Source organism: Ochotona princeps, chromosome 27 (assembly GCF_030435755.1).
Source record: "Ochotona princeps isolate mOchPri1 chromosome 27, mOchPri1.hap1, whole genome shotgun sequence".
NCBI classification, from domain to species: domain Eukaryota; kingdom Metazoa; phylum Chordata; class Mammalia; order Lagomorpha; family Ochotonidae; genus Ochotona; species Ochotona princeps.
This window is the reverse complement of record NC_080858.1, coordinates 26,158,543-26,176,934: the sequence shown is the minus strand read 5'-3', so window position 1 is coordinate 26,176,934 and position 18,392 is coordinate 26,158,543. Positions and strand designations below refer to the sequence as shown.

The 18,392-nt window shown below is 52.6% G+C and overlaps 1 protein-coding gene across 1 annotated transcript in view; it reads left to right on the top strand.

Annotated features, from left to right (window-relative positions):
* Window positions 1-6,274: 6,274 nt before the first annotated feature.
* Window positions 6,275-18,392, top strand: part of ADAMTS20 (ADAM metallopeptidase with thrombospondin type 1 motif 20) — a 72,950-nt gene continuing 60,832 nt past the window's right edge. The window contains exons 1-2 of the mRNA XM_058655820.1: window positions 6,275-6,413; window positions 6,636-6,997. Coding sequence (XP_058511803.1) covers window positions 6,323-6,413; window positions 6,636-6,997 — 453 coding nt within the window. The 5' untranslated portion in view covers window positions 6,275-6,322. The remainder of the gene's footprint in view (window positions 6,414-6,635; window positions 6,998-18,392) is intronic.

The window sequence follows — 18,392 nt, the reverse complement described above, 5'->3', positions numbered from 1 at the left end:
TCTGAAAGTTCCTTGGGAAATATAATCACATCTTTGATTTTGGGGGGAAATTTTTTGGAAATCCATGCATGATATTTTCATTTCCAGGGACTTTTGGAAGACTCTTCATATGCCAGTATTGCAAATTATTTTCCACAGAGATAACCTTGTCTTTTGAGTCTACCCTAGAGTTCCAAGTGTGGTCACTTCCATGCTAATCTTGCTTGTCTTATTCTGTATTCCAAACCACAAAATTCCAGGGAAATAAAATACTATGTGTAGTAGAAGTTCCAGAACATGCGCAGTCCAATCTTGTCGTTTAGGTGATCGGAAGAACAAACGGAGACTTTAAAGGTGAGGAGGTTTAACGTCCGTGTCCTTTGCTGTGACCTAATCTTTACAAAATAAATGATTCCAGTTTTTGAAAGCTGTGCTGACGTGTATTGGGTGAGTTTTTTTGCTGAGTGTCGCGTTCCCCTGAGAGCAATGGCTTCCTTGGCCTTTGCCAAGGCGGCTAGAGCCGCCAGCCGCTGATATTCAAACCAGCTGCCCTGGGAGAGCAGCGCTGCCCAGCAACTCCTCGCCTTGCTGCTGGAGGGGTGACCCAAGCTGCACAGCAGAGCACAGCTCCTTCCTGTGGCCCGTGGATGGGCTGCCCGCTCCCTGTTGGCTTGCAGAGACTTCTGGCCTACTCGGGATCTGCAGCACCCAGCGCACGCTCCGGCCACGGCTAAGCTCTCCGTTTGGCCTCTGTAGTCTCTGAGCTGCAATTTTTCCTTCTGGTAAAAATAAATAAGTAAATAATCCTTCTACTGGTTAAATGCCACACAGTGTCCATTTTCAACTTAATACCACCTTAAAGTGACTTGCTCTTTTTCTAGTGTCTTTTCCTTAGTGTGGGGGTTCAAAAACGTGCTTAGTGGTGTGAGTTCTATTGGCATTTTGTACTCCTGAAAGATCTCTAGAATTTCTTATCAACACAGTGAAATGTAGAATGTACTACTTAAAAAAAATACCCCCCCCCAATATACTACTTCTTAAATACTCTTAGGGGAAGGAACATTTTAGTTACAAGCATCTTTTTACAGTTTTGAACACTTGTTTCCAAGGACATTAGTCCAAAACACCAATTTTCAGGAGCAAGAGGCAACAGTTCATTATTATGTTTTGCACAAATCTAATATAAGGACCATTTAAAACAGAAACAAATGTGCAATTGTTTAGAAAAATGTATTCTTTGTAGAACAGTTGACTTCCAGTTGCATTTCATTTCTCGTGGACTACTGACAACACTCCACGGAGTCAGTTGCTGTGTTCAGTGAGTGCATGTCGTCAGACAAAATGCTCACACAACATAACCCTGTCATGTTTCTGTAGAAATGGCTTATGGGCGTTAATATGCAAATATGCTGTAAAAGGTCTTAGCATTTCACATGATTCTCTTGGGTGAAATTTCCATTACACTGCCTAAAATAAAACAAGTGAATACATCCTGGCTCTTTCAAACCCAGAGCAAGGCAGAGGCTTCCTTTTATTTTCTTTGTCTCTCTTTTTTTTTTTCATGAGTTAAGTACCATGTAGTTAGTCACATATTGGTTATATTAAAAAATTGTTTCTCTGGAGAAATTTGTGCCCTTCTTTCTGTCCTTTTCTGAAGAGAAAAATGGAATATTCAGCTATATGACTTAAATGATGGGCACACTACAATGGTAGTTACTTTACGGAGGGTTCCAGGCAGCCTGCCTTGGGGGTGGAGACAGAACATTGTTGCTTAGGAGCTTTTTCAATTATTATTTTAAAGACAGAGGAGCAGGGCAGGTTTTTTGCCTGCAGCAGCTGGGCCATGGCTGCAACCAGGGGCCAGAGCCGGAGACTCGGTGTCTCCTTAGGGCTGGGCACCTGCTGCCTCTGGTGCGTGGGATGGAAAGCAGAGGTGGACTCTGATTTCAGGCGTCCTGACAAGGGATGAAGACCTTGTGAGTGGCGGCTGAATCCTGCCTGCCACAATGCCCACCCCTTGCTGGGCAAACCTTGAAGGGAAGGTCAGTAAGACTGTTTGCTAGGAATGTAACTTCATTCAGGACAGAGCTCAAGGCAATTATGGGAAGACAAAATGACCCAGTACCCTAAAGGTAAAATTCACGAGGTGTGGCATTCAATCAGAAATGTTCAGTTATTCAGAAAGCAGGATAGTACACGATAACAAGAGGCAAGAGATAATCACAGCTGACTCCAAGCTGACGGGCCAATGTCATGGCTCAACAGCCTAATCCTCTACCTTCAGGGATCAACAACCATATGGGCACTGGTTCATGTCCCAGCGGCTCCACTTCTGATCCAGCTCCTTGCTTACGGCCTGGCAAACCAATGGAGGATGGCTCAAGCCCTTGGGCCCTGCACCCATGCGGGAGACCCAGAAGAAGCTCCTGGTTCCTGGTCTGGATTGGCTCAGCTCTGGCCCCTGCAGCCGTTTGGGGAGTGAAACAGTGGATGGAAGAACTTTGTCTCTCTTTCACTCTGCAAATCTGCTTTTCTTAGAAACATTTTAAAATTTTTAAAAAAATTGACTCCTATGTTCAGAAATTTAAATAGGAAGCATTCAACTAACACACACACACAGATACACACACCGAAGTTCTAGAGATTAAAAGCCACCATCTGCAACATGAGGGCTTACTGAATGGGACTGATGGCAGAACAGATGTGAGAGAAAAGATTAGTGAGCTTAGGCACAAAGAATAAAAGTATCCAAAGCTGTCCAAGGTGGGACTTGATGCCTCTCTAAGGATAACTGGAGACCTAACCCCGGAGAAGTAAAAATGGGAAGCAAAAGTTTCTAAAGAAAAAGGCTCGGAATTTTGCAAATTTAATGAAACTAATAAACTCACAGTTCTAGAAAGCTCAGTGAACTCCACTGTATAGGAAATAGGAAGAATATCACATCAAGTCACACCACAATTACACCCACCATCACCACCACAAGTCCCTATGTTCACAAGAAAACAGGAGAGAAGCCCCGGGAAGCAAGAAGACAGTAAGCAAACATCTTAAAAGTCCCCGAAGGGAAAAAAAAATCTCTATAATGGAGAATTTGATACTCAGCTGGAGAAACAGACTTTAATCATAAAGGAGGAATGAAGACATTGAGACTTAATTGTAACATGTAGAATGCTCTCCCTGCCAGGTTCACAGTGCAGGAAATGTTAAGTGGAGGCTGTAAGAGAAATGCCATCCCAGGGAAGGAAACCGCTGAAGTTAAAAGCAGCAACAATGCGAGATGGGCTCTGCATGACCACAGTGACATGTGTGACAGCCATACAGTCACTTGCAGGTAGAGAGAGGCAAGTTAAAGATCACTGAGTCCAAAGGAAGACAGAACAACAGGAGAACACGGAACAGAGAATGTGAAGACATAGAACACGAACAGCAAGACGACAGACGTGAGTGCCGCCATCGCTATAACCAGGTTAAGTGTACATGGTACCTTCCAACTTACAGACAGAGATGGTAACACTGGCGGTTGTCCCAAACTTCCCCAGTTACAGAAGTTCCAACTGCATTATGTACTTTTTCAACGGATGTGTCTTTTTAATCCAGGGGTGTCTAACACTTGGTGCCGAGACACGGCCTCACATACCTGCTTACAGCCTCTCCTCACACGGCCCTAATAGTCCAGTGTAGAATGCAGAAAGCAAGTGGACAGTCCGTGTGCTGTGGGAGGGGCTTGGCTGAAGGACTTTGAGGCTCTTCTGCATATCCAGAAAAGCCGGAGGTTTGCTCTAGTTACCTCAACAGAGCTTTTCATAGCTGCCAGAATAGTTTTGTGAAGCAGCTGGCCACTGGAAATTCAGAGGCCACATGGGGTCTTCTGCCAAGTGTTCTGCAGGGACCTTTCTGTTGTCCCCTCCCCTACCTGTCTTCCAGCAGTGGCTCTCAACCTCCCCCTTTGGTAAGGCCTGGAGATAACGTTTGGTCATCAGAAGAGGGGTGACTCCTACCAGTAACTGGAGCTTAAAGGCTACTTAGTACCACATGGTGCTACAACAAAGACTCAGGCTGGAAGGTGAAGGCTCCTTGGCCCAAGGTCCAGGAACTATGGCCTGGGTGACTGATTCACCCTGGTCTGAGCACCTCAGGGAAACCTCCATTCCTAGCTGACCCGTGGAGGTGATCACTCCACTTCCAGCCTCCTGAAAAAGCAGGCCTCAACTGTATAGCCATTTCTTCTGGAATGTTCTGTCTCCTGCTGTGATACAAATCATGGTAAGCATGAGCCTATAGTGAAACTCCAGTCTATCTGGTCCTAACTGAGCCACCTGTGTGATCCATAGACCTCTCTTAATCATCCTAACACCTGGCTTGAGCTGCTGGAGCCTCTGTGTTGCAATGGAGAGAAGGGAGGCTCCCGGCAGGGAAATGGATCAATTGCACACAGCAGGCGATGGAATTGGGCTGGTGAAACAAGGTCCACCCACCTGCTCCGAGTCCAGTGAGTGCGTTCCTGCTTTGCAAGACTGAAACCCCCACTCCCACTACACCAGTCCGGTTGCGTAGCTTGTATGTGTGTGCCGGTGGTCCGCATCACCCATATGGTGCAGAACTGCACTTGCCATCGCTACCACTTCCATTTTTGTAGTGCTTTCTGGCTTCAACTGTGTGTCACACTGGAATTGCTCTCAACAGTTCAGTGTCTTTATAAAAATACATGGAGTCAGAACTTCAGGAGGTCTGAATTTTAACTTGATCCAGAGGGTAGCTGCTCTGAGCTAGGGGTATGGGAAATGCAGGAATCTGTGCCAGAGCCCCTCAGGTAGTGCCTGCCGCATCACAGGAACTGTCAGCGACCATTGGCCGTGTTCCAACCTATCTTCATTAGTCACGACCTTCTCTCTAGTAAAGAAAAATGTACATTTCACCATTTGTAGCCTGGGCCAGTGGAAAGCCCTGGGAATCCTGTTCAGTCACTTAGGCACTGGCGTAAGCCTGACACTGGTTATGCTGGGAATGAGGGCAGGGGTACTCCGTACTGACCACTGGGAAGGCTGTGACCAGAACAGCACCCCATCCACCTGCCCACGGCGCGTCCCGCTCTGTAGGACAAACATTCCGCGATGGCCTTGGAGTGGCCGCCTGCTGCTCCCTGCAGTGGTAGCTGCAGTCCTTTCTCGGTCCTGGTGTGAGAGGAAACCCGGCTCCCTCTTACTCCCGAGGCTAAGGATGCGCTCAGCGGCACACTGTGTGATTCTCGGGACCCAGAAACATCGCAGCGGAAGTAAGTGCCAACCAAGCACAGGTGTGGAACGCCACGGGCGCCCTGTCTTAGCTGGCCACAGCCAGTCCTTCCTGCGGAGCCTGTGCATCCCGGCCGGGCTTGTGGAGAACAAGACCCGGCGCGAGGGACTTAGTGGGAAGTTTCCAAGGTACCAACCGGGTCTCGAGCGCTCCGGGTCCGGGAACCGCCCGCGCACCCCAACGCACCCGCGAAGGTGCCCTCCACCCACGGCTCAGCTTCCTCGCTCTTGTCACTTCTCTCTCTCTCTCTCGTCGGTTTTCCTGCTGATCGCAGAGCCAGGACACAAAGGGACCTGCTCGACTGGGCAGGTGGATTTGAGGGAATGTGACAGCGGAGCTGCCTCTGCCACCGTGTCCTCCTGTGGGCTATATCTTCGCCTGAACAGACACCTGGCACACAGGTGGGCACAAGACCGCACCTGTTGCCGAGGCGCGCTCCTCGGGCCGCGGTCACTCCCGTCGGGTGGGCGCAGTCTGCGAGCGCCCGGCACAAAGGCTCATAAAATAGGGATCCCCGTTTACAAAGTCGGCGTGCGGCCAAGTGGGAAGAACTGGACCGCAAGCCAGGGTGATCCGGAGGCTCCGCCGCCTGGCACCCAGCTCCCCGAGGCCGTGTCCCTGGGTCCCGCCGACCAAGCCTGGGTGCCCCGCGCCCCGGCCCGCCCAGCTTCCCCCGGGTGCCCGGGGAGCCCGGGAGCGTCCCGCTGCCTGCAGCACCTCGGCGTGGCCGGGGGTCGCGGCGCGCGGTGGGAGGGGCGCGCCTCCCGCTGATTGGCCGGCGGGCCGGGGGCGGGCTCTGCACGGGCTCCGGGGCAGCCCTAGGCCCGCGGCCTCCCCGCTCCCCGGCCAGTCGCCTGCCCGCGCGGGCGGACCTGCCGAGGCCTCGCGGCGCCGGGCGAAGCGGCCTGAGGGACTCGGCGATGAGGCAGGGGCCGCGGGCGCGCGGGTGGGCGCAGCGGCGAGGTGGGCGGGCGCGGGGCGCAGGCGGCTGCTCCGGGCGGGACTGAGGCGCCGCGCGGGGCTCTTCCCGGCCCGGGTTCCCGGCGCAGCCATGCGGGCTGCCGAGTGGCTCGCGGGGCTGCTCTGCCAGCTCGCGCTCCTGGTCGCCCGCTGTTGGGAAGTTCGCTTGCATCCCAGGCAAGGTGAGCTCCCCCGCCGGCGAGGGCGGGAGGCGGGGGCGGCAGCTCGTCCCGGGGGTCCCCCAGGCGCGCCGCGGACGCTGTCAGCCCCGGGCCGGCACGTGGGAAGGGCGCGCGTGGGCGGGACGTGGGTCCCAGGGCGATGTGCCGGGCGCGCACGTGTGCGGGAAGGGAGGCGCGCCCCGGCGTGCGGGCTGAAGCGGGTCTCTCTGTGTGTGGTTGCAGAAGCTCTGGTGAAGACGCTGGCCTCATACGAGGTGGTGACCCCGGCGCGGGTCGACGAGTTCGGAGCGGCGTTCCCCGAGAGCCGCCACTTCAGCCGGAGGAAGCGCAGCCCCGGGGCGCCTGAGCTCGCCTTGGTCCCGACCTTTTACCGCATCAGCGCCTACGGACAGCTCTTCCAGCTCAACCTGAGCGCCGATGCCGCCTTCCTGGCTGCTGGCTACACCGAGGTGCATCTGGGAGGCCCTGCGCACGGGGCGCACGAGCCGGGCGCGCCGCCCCCAGACTTGCGCCACTGCTTCTACCGTGGTCAGGTGAACGCGCGCCCGGAGCTCAAGGCCGTGTTCAGCCTGTGCGGGGGCCTGGTAAGCTGAGGCTTGGGGTGGAGCCTCGGGGTTCCTACTGGGTGGCTCGGGGGTGCGAACCAGCAGTGGGGACGGGCGGAGCCCCGAAGAGCCAGCCTCTGCCTGCTGGGCAGAGCCGCCCTGGTCAAGCCCTGAGCATCTCTCCGAGGAATCAGGGAGTGGGACAGCCTCTATTCCTGAGGTGCACTAGTTGCTGCAGGGGCAGGACCCCTGGTTTTACCCAGTTTGGTTGTAGGATTTGCAAGTTTAGCAGGCAAAGGCTTCCTGGGCAAGCCTTGCAAAGGAGAACGCTTGCTTGCCTGATGTGGTGGCGGCGGGGCCTTTGCGCTGTGGAGTCTGGTGGGGAAGGGTGGAATCCCTGGGAGCCTGAGAAGGTGGCGGAGAGCCTGCTGCCAGGGTGGGGGGTAAGCCTTGGCGTGGTGGTGACACAGGGAGGGTGCAGGTTGCAGAAGGTGGCCCCCGTAGAGGGCAGGAAATACACAGAACCCCGACTTGTCCAGGTTCCTGCTGTTTGCTTCTAACACAGGCTCTCAGGGTTTTTGTTTATTTTTTTTATTTTTTATTTTTTTTAAGATTTATTTTATTTTTATTACAAAGTCAGATATACTGAGAGGAGGAGAGATAGAGAGGAAGTGGAGCTTCCGGGATTAGAACCAGCGGCCATATGGGATCAAGGCGAGGACCTTAGCCACTAGGCCACGCTGCCGAGCCCGTTTTTGTTTATTTTTGTCGTGAACTACTGATGCAGCTGGGGAGAGCCTTTCAGCATGACTTCGAACGTGTAAATGAAATGACCTGTGCAGTATTAAAAAGGAAGCCAGTAGAATAAAAACAGAGATGGGAATGTTTCAAAGCCAGTTTATATCCCTTCCCCCTCGAGTGGGTTAGAAGGAGCTCGGCCGGCAGGGGCTGCTGCCTGCAGTGCTTCCTTGGGAGTGTCCCGGCAGGCAGCCCACCACCTCCGAGGCAAGTGGCTTTTTAGTGGTGACACATGACGGCACCGGTGGCTCTGCGTCAGGTTCACTGGGAAGGAAGATGCACATTTTTCCCCCATAAAGGCTCATAGCACTCCGTCTGTCTCTCACGTACCACCCCCCATAGCCATGTAGGAAGCCCTTTCATCCAGTGGTTCACTCCCCAAATGCCCTTAGTCTTCTGGTTCATGTGTAGATGTCCACGATGGCCAGGCCCGTGCCAGGCTGCTGCCAGCAGGGGCCCAAGCTCACGAGGCAGCCTCTGCTGGTTCCTGGAATGTGTCAGCAGGAAGCTGGAGCAGAAACAGGTCCTGGGTCTGAGCAGGGATGCAGACCCTGCAAGCGGTGTCTTCCCGCGGCACCAGCACGCCGTTCCTGAGAGCACTTGTTTTAGGATGGGCCACCTCTCCCGGGTGAATATTCCTGAGGAGGTCAGCAGTCAGAACTTGGTGCCCAGATTCTCCAGCTTTGATTTCACAAATGGAGCCTCTTAGGGATGCTTTGAGGATGTCACTTATTCTTTAGTTAAATGAGAACTCGACGGCTCCATCCAGGCCCAGTGCTAATCCTTTCTTCCAGGCTAAGTGACTGACGTCACTTTCTTGCGTGTGAGCGTTGGTCAGGACAGAGCTAACTTGGGAAGTCCGATGTTTCTTCTTCAAGCTGTTATCTCTCCCTACCTGGGTGCCTTGAACAATCTCCTCCTTTTCCTCTGTGGATAAGAGTAAACTGCAGTAAGAGCAGAAACACAATGTTACACTTACAGGGTCATTTAGACTTCAAAGGAACAGAATATTTTCTCAAGCCTTTTAAAATCATGTTCCTTTGTCTGGGAAATCCTAGATTTATTACCACAAATTTGTCATGGTCAATTTATTTTCTTTATTTAGTATCTTATGGTGTGGAAAATCACTCCAGATGGGAAATATTATTAGGAGGGTTGTGTCTGCTTATTTTATTTTGGAATGTGAAGGTAGTTGAAACTATTGAGTGGTCCCTTTCTGGATTCAGAAAGCAGTTGACTGTATTTGGAGTGATTATAATTCACCCTTTCTTATCACCCTGTCGGTGTGGACATGGCTGGCTTAGCTAGCAGATCATCACCATCAAATCATTATAACCTTCCTTGTGATTAACTTTCTGATTTTATCAAAATTTTACTGATTTTATCAGAAGTTTTGATATAACTTTTTTTAATGACTCTACAAGCAAATCACCTGTATTAGTTTCTTTACCTTTGTATGGGATCTAGAGAAGTTTTCCAGTAATTGTCCACATTGCTAGTGCCAGACTGTTTTGCTCGGCCATGATCCCAACCAGGTATCAGTCTCAGTTACCCGTGGGGCCAGCGGTATTCCTTTAATCTTCCTCACTCGTGTCGTGACGCATGCTGCTTACCATGCTTCCATGTTTTGTTTCTGTCGTATCAAGAGCTTCCTGTAGATTCATAGTTGCATCAAGGAGTGAAACCTGGTTAGACTCCACTTCTCATTGCGTTAGAATGCTTTTGGTTTCTGGTTGGTGTGCTGTTGAACCCACAGCGAGAGCATCCAGGGAGTTGGCAAGTGAGCGTTAATGCAGAGCCTGAGGATCTGACCAGTGGAGGATCTGAGCAGTGGCGCTGACCTCCCGGTCTGGCCTTCTGGCCTGAGGATCTGACCAGTGGAGGATCTGAGCAATGGCGCTGACCTCCCGGTCTGGCCTTCTGGCTTCCTAACTTGTCTTATCTGTGTAGTTGACTGCGACAATCCGCCTTTGACCCCGGCCAGTTGTTGAACACTAGGATGGGGATCTCTGGACCGGCTTTTAGAGCCAGTCTGATTGACGTGGGGATGTCTTCTAATTCAAGTCGGCTTGTTCTTGCTTTGAATCCGGAGTGAAGGCTGCATGGTGTCGGACGTGTTGTCCTGAGTCTATGCAAGGAGCACCGCATCTTCTGTTTTCTGCCTTGGTGTGCTGAAGCCCATGTTGGTCCCATGTTGAGCTGTGAAGGATCCAAGGCCTTTGCATTGCCTGGAGACGGCTGAGGAGGAAGTAGTGCCGTTCCCTGGTTCCTCAGGTCAGGGGCCATCCTCTGTGGTGTGGTGTCCTCGTGGGTTTCTGGTGCGAGCCCCGCTTGGGTGCGGCTCTGCAGCCTTGCTCACTGGAGCTCAGGCCTCTGCCGGTGCTCATCTTGCGCAGGCTGGGCCGCCCACTTGGCTTCTGGTCTGGTGGGTGATCACACAGGCCTCAGTGATGGGGTCTCTGCTCCTGGGCTGCTTTGGGATGCTAGTGGCAGCCTCGCAGAGGCACTGGAGGATCTCACAGGACTCACTCCGCCCTTGGGCGAGTGCACCTGTCCTCTGACCGCTGGCCTGAGGACCCCTGCACGAGTCCCAGCTGGCCAGAATCCCCTTGCACCGTCCAGTGCATGTCCTCCTTCTGGGGTGTCAGCTCCAGGGGAGACTTGGCCTCCTGCTGCCGGTTGGTTTCCTCATCTCTCTTTCTCCACTGTGTTCACCCAAGCCCCCCTCGGCCCCCTTCAGCTGCCTGCTCACTCTGTACCTTCTCTGCCGCAGCCTCCACCCTTCCCTTCCATGGCAGCCGCTGGGAAAGGGGCTTTCGGGTGAGGAGAATGAGAACAAACCAGCGAGCACTTTCCGAAGCTTGTCCCTGTCCCACGGCTTGTTGGCATCGACACCCCGGCTGTCTGGTGGTTGCAGGTAGTTGTAAATACCAGATGAACTCAGCGCTGGTGATGCCTCTTCCCATTTCTCTAGGGTTAATTCTTTGCATTTTGGGAAGTCCTGGACTCTACATGTTTTTCTCTTTCACTAAATCACCGAACCATGACTGGTAATGTTTAGTTTTCTTTCCAGGTGTTTGGAGCCCAAGTACCAGGAGGGGTCGAGAGTTGGCCAGAAGTTTCCTTTGTTTAATGTGTGCATAGCTGTTGCTTTTCTAATCTTGCTCTGTGATTTTTCTTTCCCGAAGTGTCTGTTTACCCCAGGATCCAGACATTTCCAAACAGAGGTTTATTTATACAATTCCAAAACCCCTAGCGCCTCCACCAACGGTGCTCCCAAGGTGATCCATCGGGGTCTTCAGTGCCTTACTCTCCAGGGAAGGATGGCGGGCAGGCCTCTGGCTCACCATCCTCTGTCGGACGTCCTGTCGGCGCTGTCCCTGCTCTCGTCCAGGCAGTCGGTGTTGGGTGAGATGTGGGGTTGCCCCACGTGGGATGACTGTTTTCTGGGGCAGCCCTCTGCTCGCAGAGTGTTCAAGGCCGGCTTCTTCTGGAGGCCCTGGGGGGCTCCGCTGGCTGCCCAGACAATGCTGTCACTGTTTCGTGGTGGGTTTTGAAGCATTGCAGTCTTTTTGGCTGAAGCAAACAGTTTCCAGATGTAAATTCAGCCCTGTCATGTGGCATACGTGGGGCGGTGGTGGGCAGCCCATGGTGGCCTGAGCGCCCTTCCGACGTCTCCTGTGAGTGGTTCTGTAGCATGTTGGGCCCTGCTGCTGCCCAGTGACGGATTAGGGATTAGTGGACAGCTCTGGTCACTTCCTGTCCAGACAGGAAATACAAGTGTGAGAGCTGTCAGCAGTGCCTCGACTGATTTTTGTCCATTCTTGGTACAGGTTTTTTGTGTTAGTGTTGCTTAAATGTCTGGGCTGTTGCTAACTGCGCTGCTCTGCATTCATGTTCCTCCTGTTGCAAGAACTTGTGTGCCGTTTTTCCTGGTTGTTGGGGCTCTCAGTCAGCTGCGGAGTTCCGGGGTGACAGGGAGGGTGCCCCGGGCTATGCTGCTAGCATTCTTAAGTGTGTCTTGGCCTAGTTCCTCAAAAACCAGGTGTCAAAGGGGGTTCTGTTTAGGGCAGTCTCCTGTTGCAGACTCTAAGGAGGGGTGGGGTGTCACGGATGCAGAGAGGTCAGAGGTCAGCTGAGAGGCTCCCAGGCCTCCAGGCTGTGCGGGGTTTGGCTGAGCTCTTCTGGGGTTACACTGGACTGGAGAAGAGGCCCAGGCTGCCCCGAAGATGGGTCTGCCTTGGGGTTCTCTCCTGTCCTGTCACCCACTGAGGTCGTGGCCAGCTTGGCTGACTGCTGGGGGCGACTTGCAAGGGCCCCTGGCCAGTGGTGTTCTCCAGATGCTCCTGGCCCCGCCTGGGGCCTTAGGCAGCTGACCCCTGAATAGAGGTGCCATCTGTGAAGTGCCCGTCACAAGAGGTGTGTAGAAGGAAGAAGCTGAGGGCCAGACTTGGCCAGTGGCAGGCTGAGCGGGGGTGCAGGCTGTGGGTGCTGCCGAATGCGCCACAGGCCCAGTGCTGCCCAGGCAGGCCACAGCCATGGCACTGCTTATGGTCTGAGTGCCCGAGGGACCTGGGACCACTAGGAGGGCAGTGGGTCATCTTTCAGAGGGCTGGCCGTGCCACACACTGACTTTAATCTGTGCAGCTGTCGTAACTCCGCTTCCTCTTTGCCCTTCCCCTCCCGCCCTCCTCCCGACCCGTTCGGAGCTTTCCCCACTTGGCCCTGATCAGCTTCAGCGGAGCTGGCAAGGCCTGCTGCTGTGTCTCCGGGTCCGATGCCCGTGTGCACGGCAAATCGGAACTGTTGGTCTGCATGCCCTCTCACGAGTGGCTTTCAAGGGCAGCAGTGATAGTGTCCCTTGGGCACCCCACACAGTGGTGGAGACGCTCAGTGTGAGGGTAAATGGGCAAAGCGGCCAGCGGGTATTCCAGTGCGCCAGACATCAGCCAGCTCTCCTGCATGCCAGTCACCAGCACTACATGGATCAGTGTGATGCTAACCCTTTTCATTCGCTGTTTCATTTGCATATGCTTCAGTCACACCCTTGCTGCTTGTGATTTTATTCCTGTTTTGATTATTTTTATTGTCATTTTATTTCCATTTGAAAGGCAGAGTTACACAGAGAGAAGGAAAGACAGAGAGAGACAGAGAATCTTCTGTCCGCTGGCTGACTCCCTAAAGTGGGCCTCAGTGCTGGAGCTCAGCCTGTCTGAAGCCAGGAGCTTCTTCTGGGTCTACTGTTGTGGGTGCAGGGCCCCAAGCACTTGGGGCATCCTCTGATGCTTTCCCAGGCCGTGGGCAGGGAGCAGAGTTGGAAGTGGAGCAGCAGGATCTGAACTGGCACCTATGTGTGATGGAAGCCTAGCCTACTAGGCCGTGGCACAAGCCCTCTGTTTCCTCGGTGTGACTACTGTTTTATGTATATATGAAAGTCTAAAATACTGGAGCTGTGTGGACACTAACACTGCAGTCACATGTGGTCCGTCCTACTCTTGATCTCACATGACGGGTCACAGTCAAAAGTTGCACCAAAGTGGTATGCCAAGTTTCCTGCAGGCTGCTGGTATAAGGTGTGTGCGAAACACAAGTGAATCGCTTGCTCTTCCTTCCAGTCTGTGGCACACTCACCTCGTGTAAATAGACACAGCCTTGCATCTGCACAGTCCTGCCCCTGTCCCCAAGGCCCAGGCCTCCTGGGGGTGGAGTGGGGAGGACGATCTGCATGGTGACAGGTACTGTCTCTCCAGGATCTTGTGTTTGGTGAAGAATGGAACTGAGGGTCAAATAGCTGGCCAGGATTCTGTGAGTGCGAACTCAGGACCCAGCCTGGGTTTGCTCATCAGCCCTGTGAGTTCCTTGATAATGATCTTATGATGAAGGAATGTGAAGCCGTGTCTTTGAGCCAGTAGCTCAGCAGGTCCCTGTCTGCGTGTGGTGTTCTGCGGTGGCTGGTGACTGGAAGTGGCCTGGGAAGAGTCCAGCACCTTTCTCTCTGAGAGTGCTGTGGGTTGTAGCAGAACACAGGTTTGTCATGTAGTTTCAGAAAAACACAGGATGAAGGTTGCAGTGTTGAGACAAAGTCATGTTGGAAAAACAGTCATATGGGAATCCCATATGCGTAGAAACTTCGGCCTGTGGGATGGGATTGGGCTCAGCAGTGCCATCACTTGCTGCCTTTCTGACGGCTTGGCGTACTCTAATTGGAAAATCCCTGCTCACGTGAAAAGTAGTTTGCTCCTTTTAAAATATTCATTGAATGACAGTGCTTGCTATTTGATTGGCATTTCCATGAATCAAATTGCAATGGCCGAGTGCAGACAGGTGGCTGCTAAAAATACGCCATGACCTAATGTCAGTCATTGCAGAACTTGCTTTGTTAAAGTCCCCTGGTTCCCTCCCAGGTCCCTGTCTGAGTTGCGAAATGAAGCACTTTCCTGGGAGCCCTTAGGCCAGGCCCGAGAGCTTCCCCGCTCGCACAGAAAGGCCCGCATAGGGGTAGATTGTGGAAGCCTTGGCGGAGTCCTTCACTGACCAATGAAAGGAAATCACGTGGAGGATGTGTTGTTCACTGTCTCAAACTTGTTGTTCTGTGTCATGTCAAGCCTTTATGTCCTTGTTAGCCAAAGTGTCCCAGCACCGCTTGGCGAGGAGGTGCCAGGATCCCTGGGCAGCCCCAGCCGGCCCCTTCCCTGTGGGCGTGCCTGCACATGCAGCTTTCCAATGGAAGAACCTGCCAACAGATTCTGATCCACAGACATACAGACATGTCCATGTCCTCTCTCATGTCAGACATCCACAGACAAGAGAGAGGCAGATTTTCCGGGCTGAGTGAAGCTCCTGGTGGAGTGGGTGTGCTGGGTTCTGGAATGAGCCATCTGAGGGCTGTTTGTATCCTCAGCAGGTGCGCTCACATTTCTGCTCCTCAGCATGCTGGCTGAGAACAGCAGGAAGGGGTTTTCCGCGAATCCACAGACTCAGGTTTCCAACACTGGGGTTGCAGTGGCTTTCTGGGAAGACAGAGCCAGGCGGAGTGGGAGAGTACCGAGAAGCAGGGAGTCTTGGAGGTGTAGCTTTGCTTCTTGCGTTAGAGGTTCCTACTTCAGGACTTTCTGGCCAGTATATCTTACAGAATTGCACTAATTTTTAAATCATTTAAAAGCATATGATCCTAAAATATGACCATATTATCTGAGAGTGCCGAAATATTTTACAGAAAGAGGCAGAGAGAAAATCTTCTAGCTGCTGGTTCACTCCCCAAATGCCTGCAGTGAGCTGGAACTGGGCAGTCCCAAGCCAGGAACTTCTTCAGGGTCTCCCACATGGGCACAGGGGCCCGAGGCCAGTAGCAGGAAGCTGGACCGGAAGTGGACCAGCCAGGACATACATTGGTGCCACAGATGGAGGCTTAGTGTGCTAGCCGAAGGCGTTGGCTCCAACATTTTACTTTTCAATGCAGAAAGAAAACTGTCATGTACGTTTGTGTCATACAAGCATAAAACTTAAGAATGTTTTGAAAAATAAAGGGTTATAAATGTTACAGAGGAAAAATGGATATTCCACCAAGTTTGTTATCAAAAAATGTTGGTTCCTCCAGATTAATATTGAATGCCTGCTATGCTTAAGGCAATGTTTTAGGTGCAAAAGCTGAGAAGATAGTAAAGCTGTGAATCTTTTTTTTTTTTTTAAAGATTTTATTATTATTGGAAAGCCGGATATACACAGAGGAGGAGAGACAGAGAGGAAGATCTTCCATCCGATGTTTCACTCCCCAAGTGAGCCGCAACGGGCCGATGCGCGCCGATCCGAAGCCGGGACCAGGAACCTCTTCCGGGTCTCCCACGCGGGTGCAGTGTCCCAAAGCCTTGGGCCGTCCTCCCCTGCATTCCCAGGCCACAAGCAGGGAGCTGGATGGGAAGTGGAGCTTCCGGGATTAGAACCGGCGCCCATATGGGATCCCAGGGCTTTCAAGGCGAGGACTTTAGCCGCTAGGCCACGCCGCCGGTCCCAAAGCTGTGAATCTTAATGTGATAATTATAATCAACTTTGTGAGCCTGGTTACGGGTTCATTTCCATAGCTTTACATGATGATTCAGTTAAAATAGCAACTCAAGATTATGTGCTTATACTTTATGGTGAAAATTTTAAAACTATTTGGAGTTACACCTGAATCTTTAAGTGATTAGAAAGTGGGGACTTAGGCAACGTCAGTACCCCATTTGGCTATCACCCTGTGTTGTCACTAGTTGAATTCAGATCTAGTTGGTCTCAGAGGCCTAGTGGGGAGTGGAGTCCTGGGAAGCAGGTGCGTGCGTGTGTGTGTGCACACGTGTGTGTATACATGTGTGTGTGTTTGCACACATGCGTTGTGTTGAGCTTTCACAGTTCCAGCCTGCCAGTGGCTGGCCTCTGCTGTCTCAGCATTGGTGCCCTGGGCTCCATCCAGCCGGGAGGAGGCTCGCCGCATTCCTGCCTCTGCTGGCCGTCCCCTCTTGGGCTGCCTCTCTGCCTCTGGCTCTGTCTTTGCTCTTCTTCACTCATGCTACCAGCCACCGTGTGAGGCTCACCGTGTGACTTTTGCCCTGTCGGCCGCAGTGCAGTCACGAGCCCACCTCTGCGCCTGTGGTCCCTGGCATCTGGCCCGTAGATTGTGTTTGTTAGGTCATCCTGTTCACCGTCACTGCTGTGTCAGTGAGGTTTATGGCATGCACTGCAGGGCTGGGTGGTGTCACTGTGGTCCTATCTCCTGCCCAGTGTGTGACCCCATTGGTGTTCTTTGCTGAGCGGGAACAGTGCCTTCAGTGAGTTGTTACTTTAGAATGAATTCCTTCTATGTGAGCGTGCAGGTGAGTGGCTACTATCTGCCTTTCGTGTGACTCTTAAAGCCGACCCAGGGTGACTGGGCTCTGTGTGCTCAGCAGCGGGCCTCTCTGCTGATGCTGACTGCCAGAGCTCTGAGCTGACCCACAGGGCAGGCCCTCACTGTCACATGCCCCTCCAAAGACTGCACCTGCCTTGGTTCAGGTCCTTCTGCGTCTCACCACTGAATTCCTACTCACAACAACACCTTAGCACACTCTAAATGCAAAACCAGGGGCCAGAGGTGTGTTGACACAGCAAGTTCGGCCTCTGCCTGCAGCACCAACATCCCGTGTGGACGCTGGTTCTAGTCCTGGCGGCTCCGCTTTTGATCCAGCTTCCTGCTCATGTGCCTTGGGAAAACACCTGAGGATGATCCAAGGTCTCGGGCCCCTGTATCCCCCTTCAAAAACCCAGGAGAGCTGCAAGGATCTCCCAGCCAGCCCTGACCATGGCAGCCACTTGACAAGTGAGTCAGTTGATGCAAGATCAGTGTAGGTCTCTTTCTCCATAATTCTTCCTTTTAGATTTAGAAATAAACAAGCCTTTAGAAAATAAATCTTTTAAAATGTAAAGCTGCTGTCTGTGGTGGGAGCATCCCATTCTGGTGCCAGTTCCAATCTCAGCTGCTCCACTTCCTGTCCGACTCCCTGGTACGGTGTATGGGAAGGCAGTGGAGGACGACCCAAGTCCATGGGCCGCTGTTCCCACTTTCCGTCCAATTCTCTGGGATAGTGTGTGGGAAAGCTGTGGAGGATGGGCCAAGTCTGTGGGCCCCTGCACCCACATGGGAGCTCCTGGCTTTGGGTCAGCCCAGCTCTGGCCATGGTGGCCATTTAGGAGTGAACCACTGGGTCAAAGATCGCTGTCTCTGAGTCTTCCTCTCTATGACTCTGACAATGAATAAATATAATAAATCTTAAAAAGGAAAGCTATGGAAAAGGCATCTTGTGGCCAAGCTATGCATAGACTGAGCAATTTATTTCAACCCAAACAAATTTCTAAATGCTCTGGAGTTCTTTCCATGCTTTTCACAAAATGTTAGCTTTTTTTTCTTGGTGTATGACCACACGAGATATGTTGTGTGGCTGTGCTTGGCTTGTGTGAACAGACGCTATCTGTGGACCTGCGTACTAGTTGCACCGTTTCGCTACTGAGAACAGTGCGTGGGGCAGGCATCATGGTGTAATGGATAACACCACTGCCTGCGATACTGGGATCCCATATGGGCACCAGTTCAAGTCCCAGCTGCCTGAGAAAGCAGTAGGACATGTCTTAAGTGTTTGGGCCTCTGCTGTCTGTGTGGAAGACCTGGCTGAAACGTGTGGTTCCAGCTTCACCCTGACCCAGCATTGGGGATCATGGCCTCTGCAGGGAGAGGCAGGGTGGAAAATCTCTCCTCTTTCCCCGCCTCTGTCTTGTGACTTTGAAAATGAACAAATACAAATCTCATTTTAAAAGACTGTTAGTCATTTGCAGATACATTATCAGTGTGAGCCACCTGCAGTCCCACGAGCGGGGTAGCTGCCTCAGCCTGGGCGCTTTGGTCCTTGGAGGGGGTGCTGCTGCATTGCTGTGCCACGTGCGCTTCACAAATGCTCTCCATTGGCGCGGGGAGTGCCTCTGTGTGCACAGATGCGCGCTCGGGGAGTCTCGGAACATGTGGCCGGCTCGCTGGCCTCCCGGGTGACGGTGGTGTCCCCACCGAGCATCAGTGTCTGAATGTCCATTTTTCCTCTTTTTTTGAAAAATGCCTGTTAGTGTTGCTACTCATCTT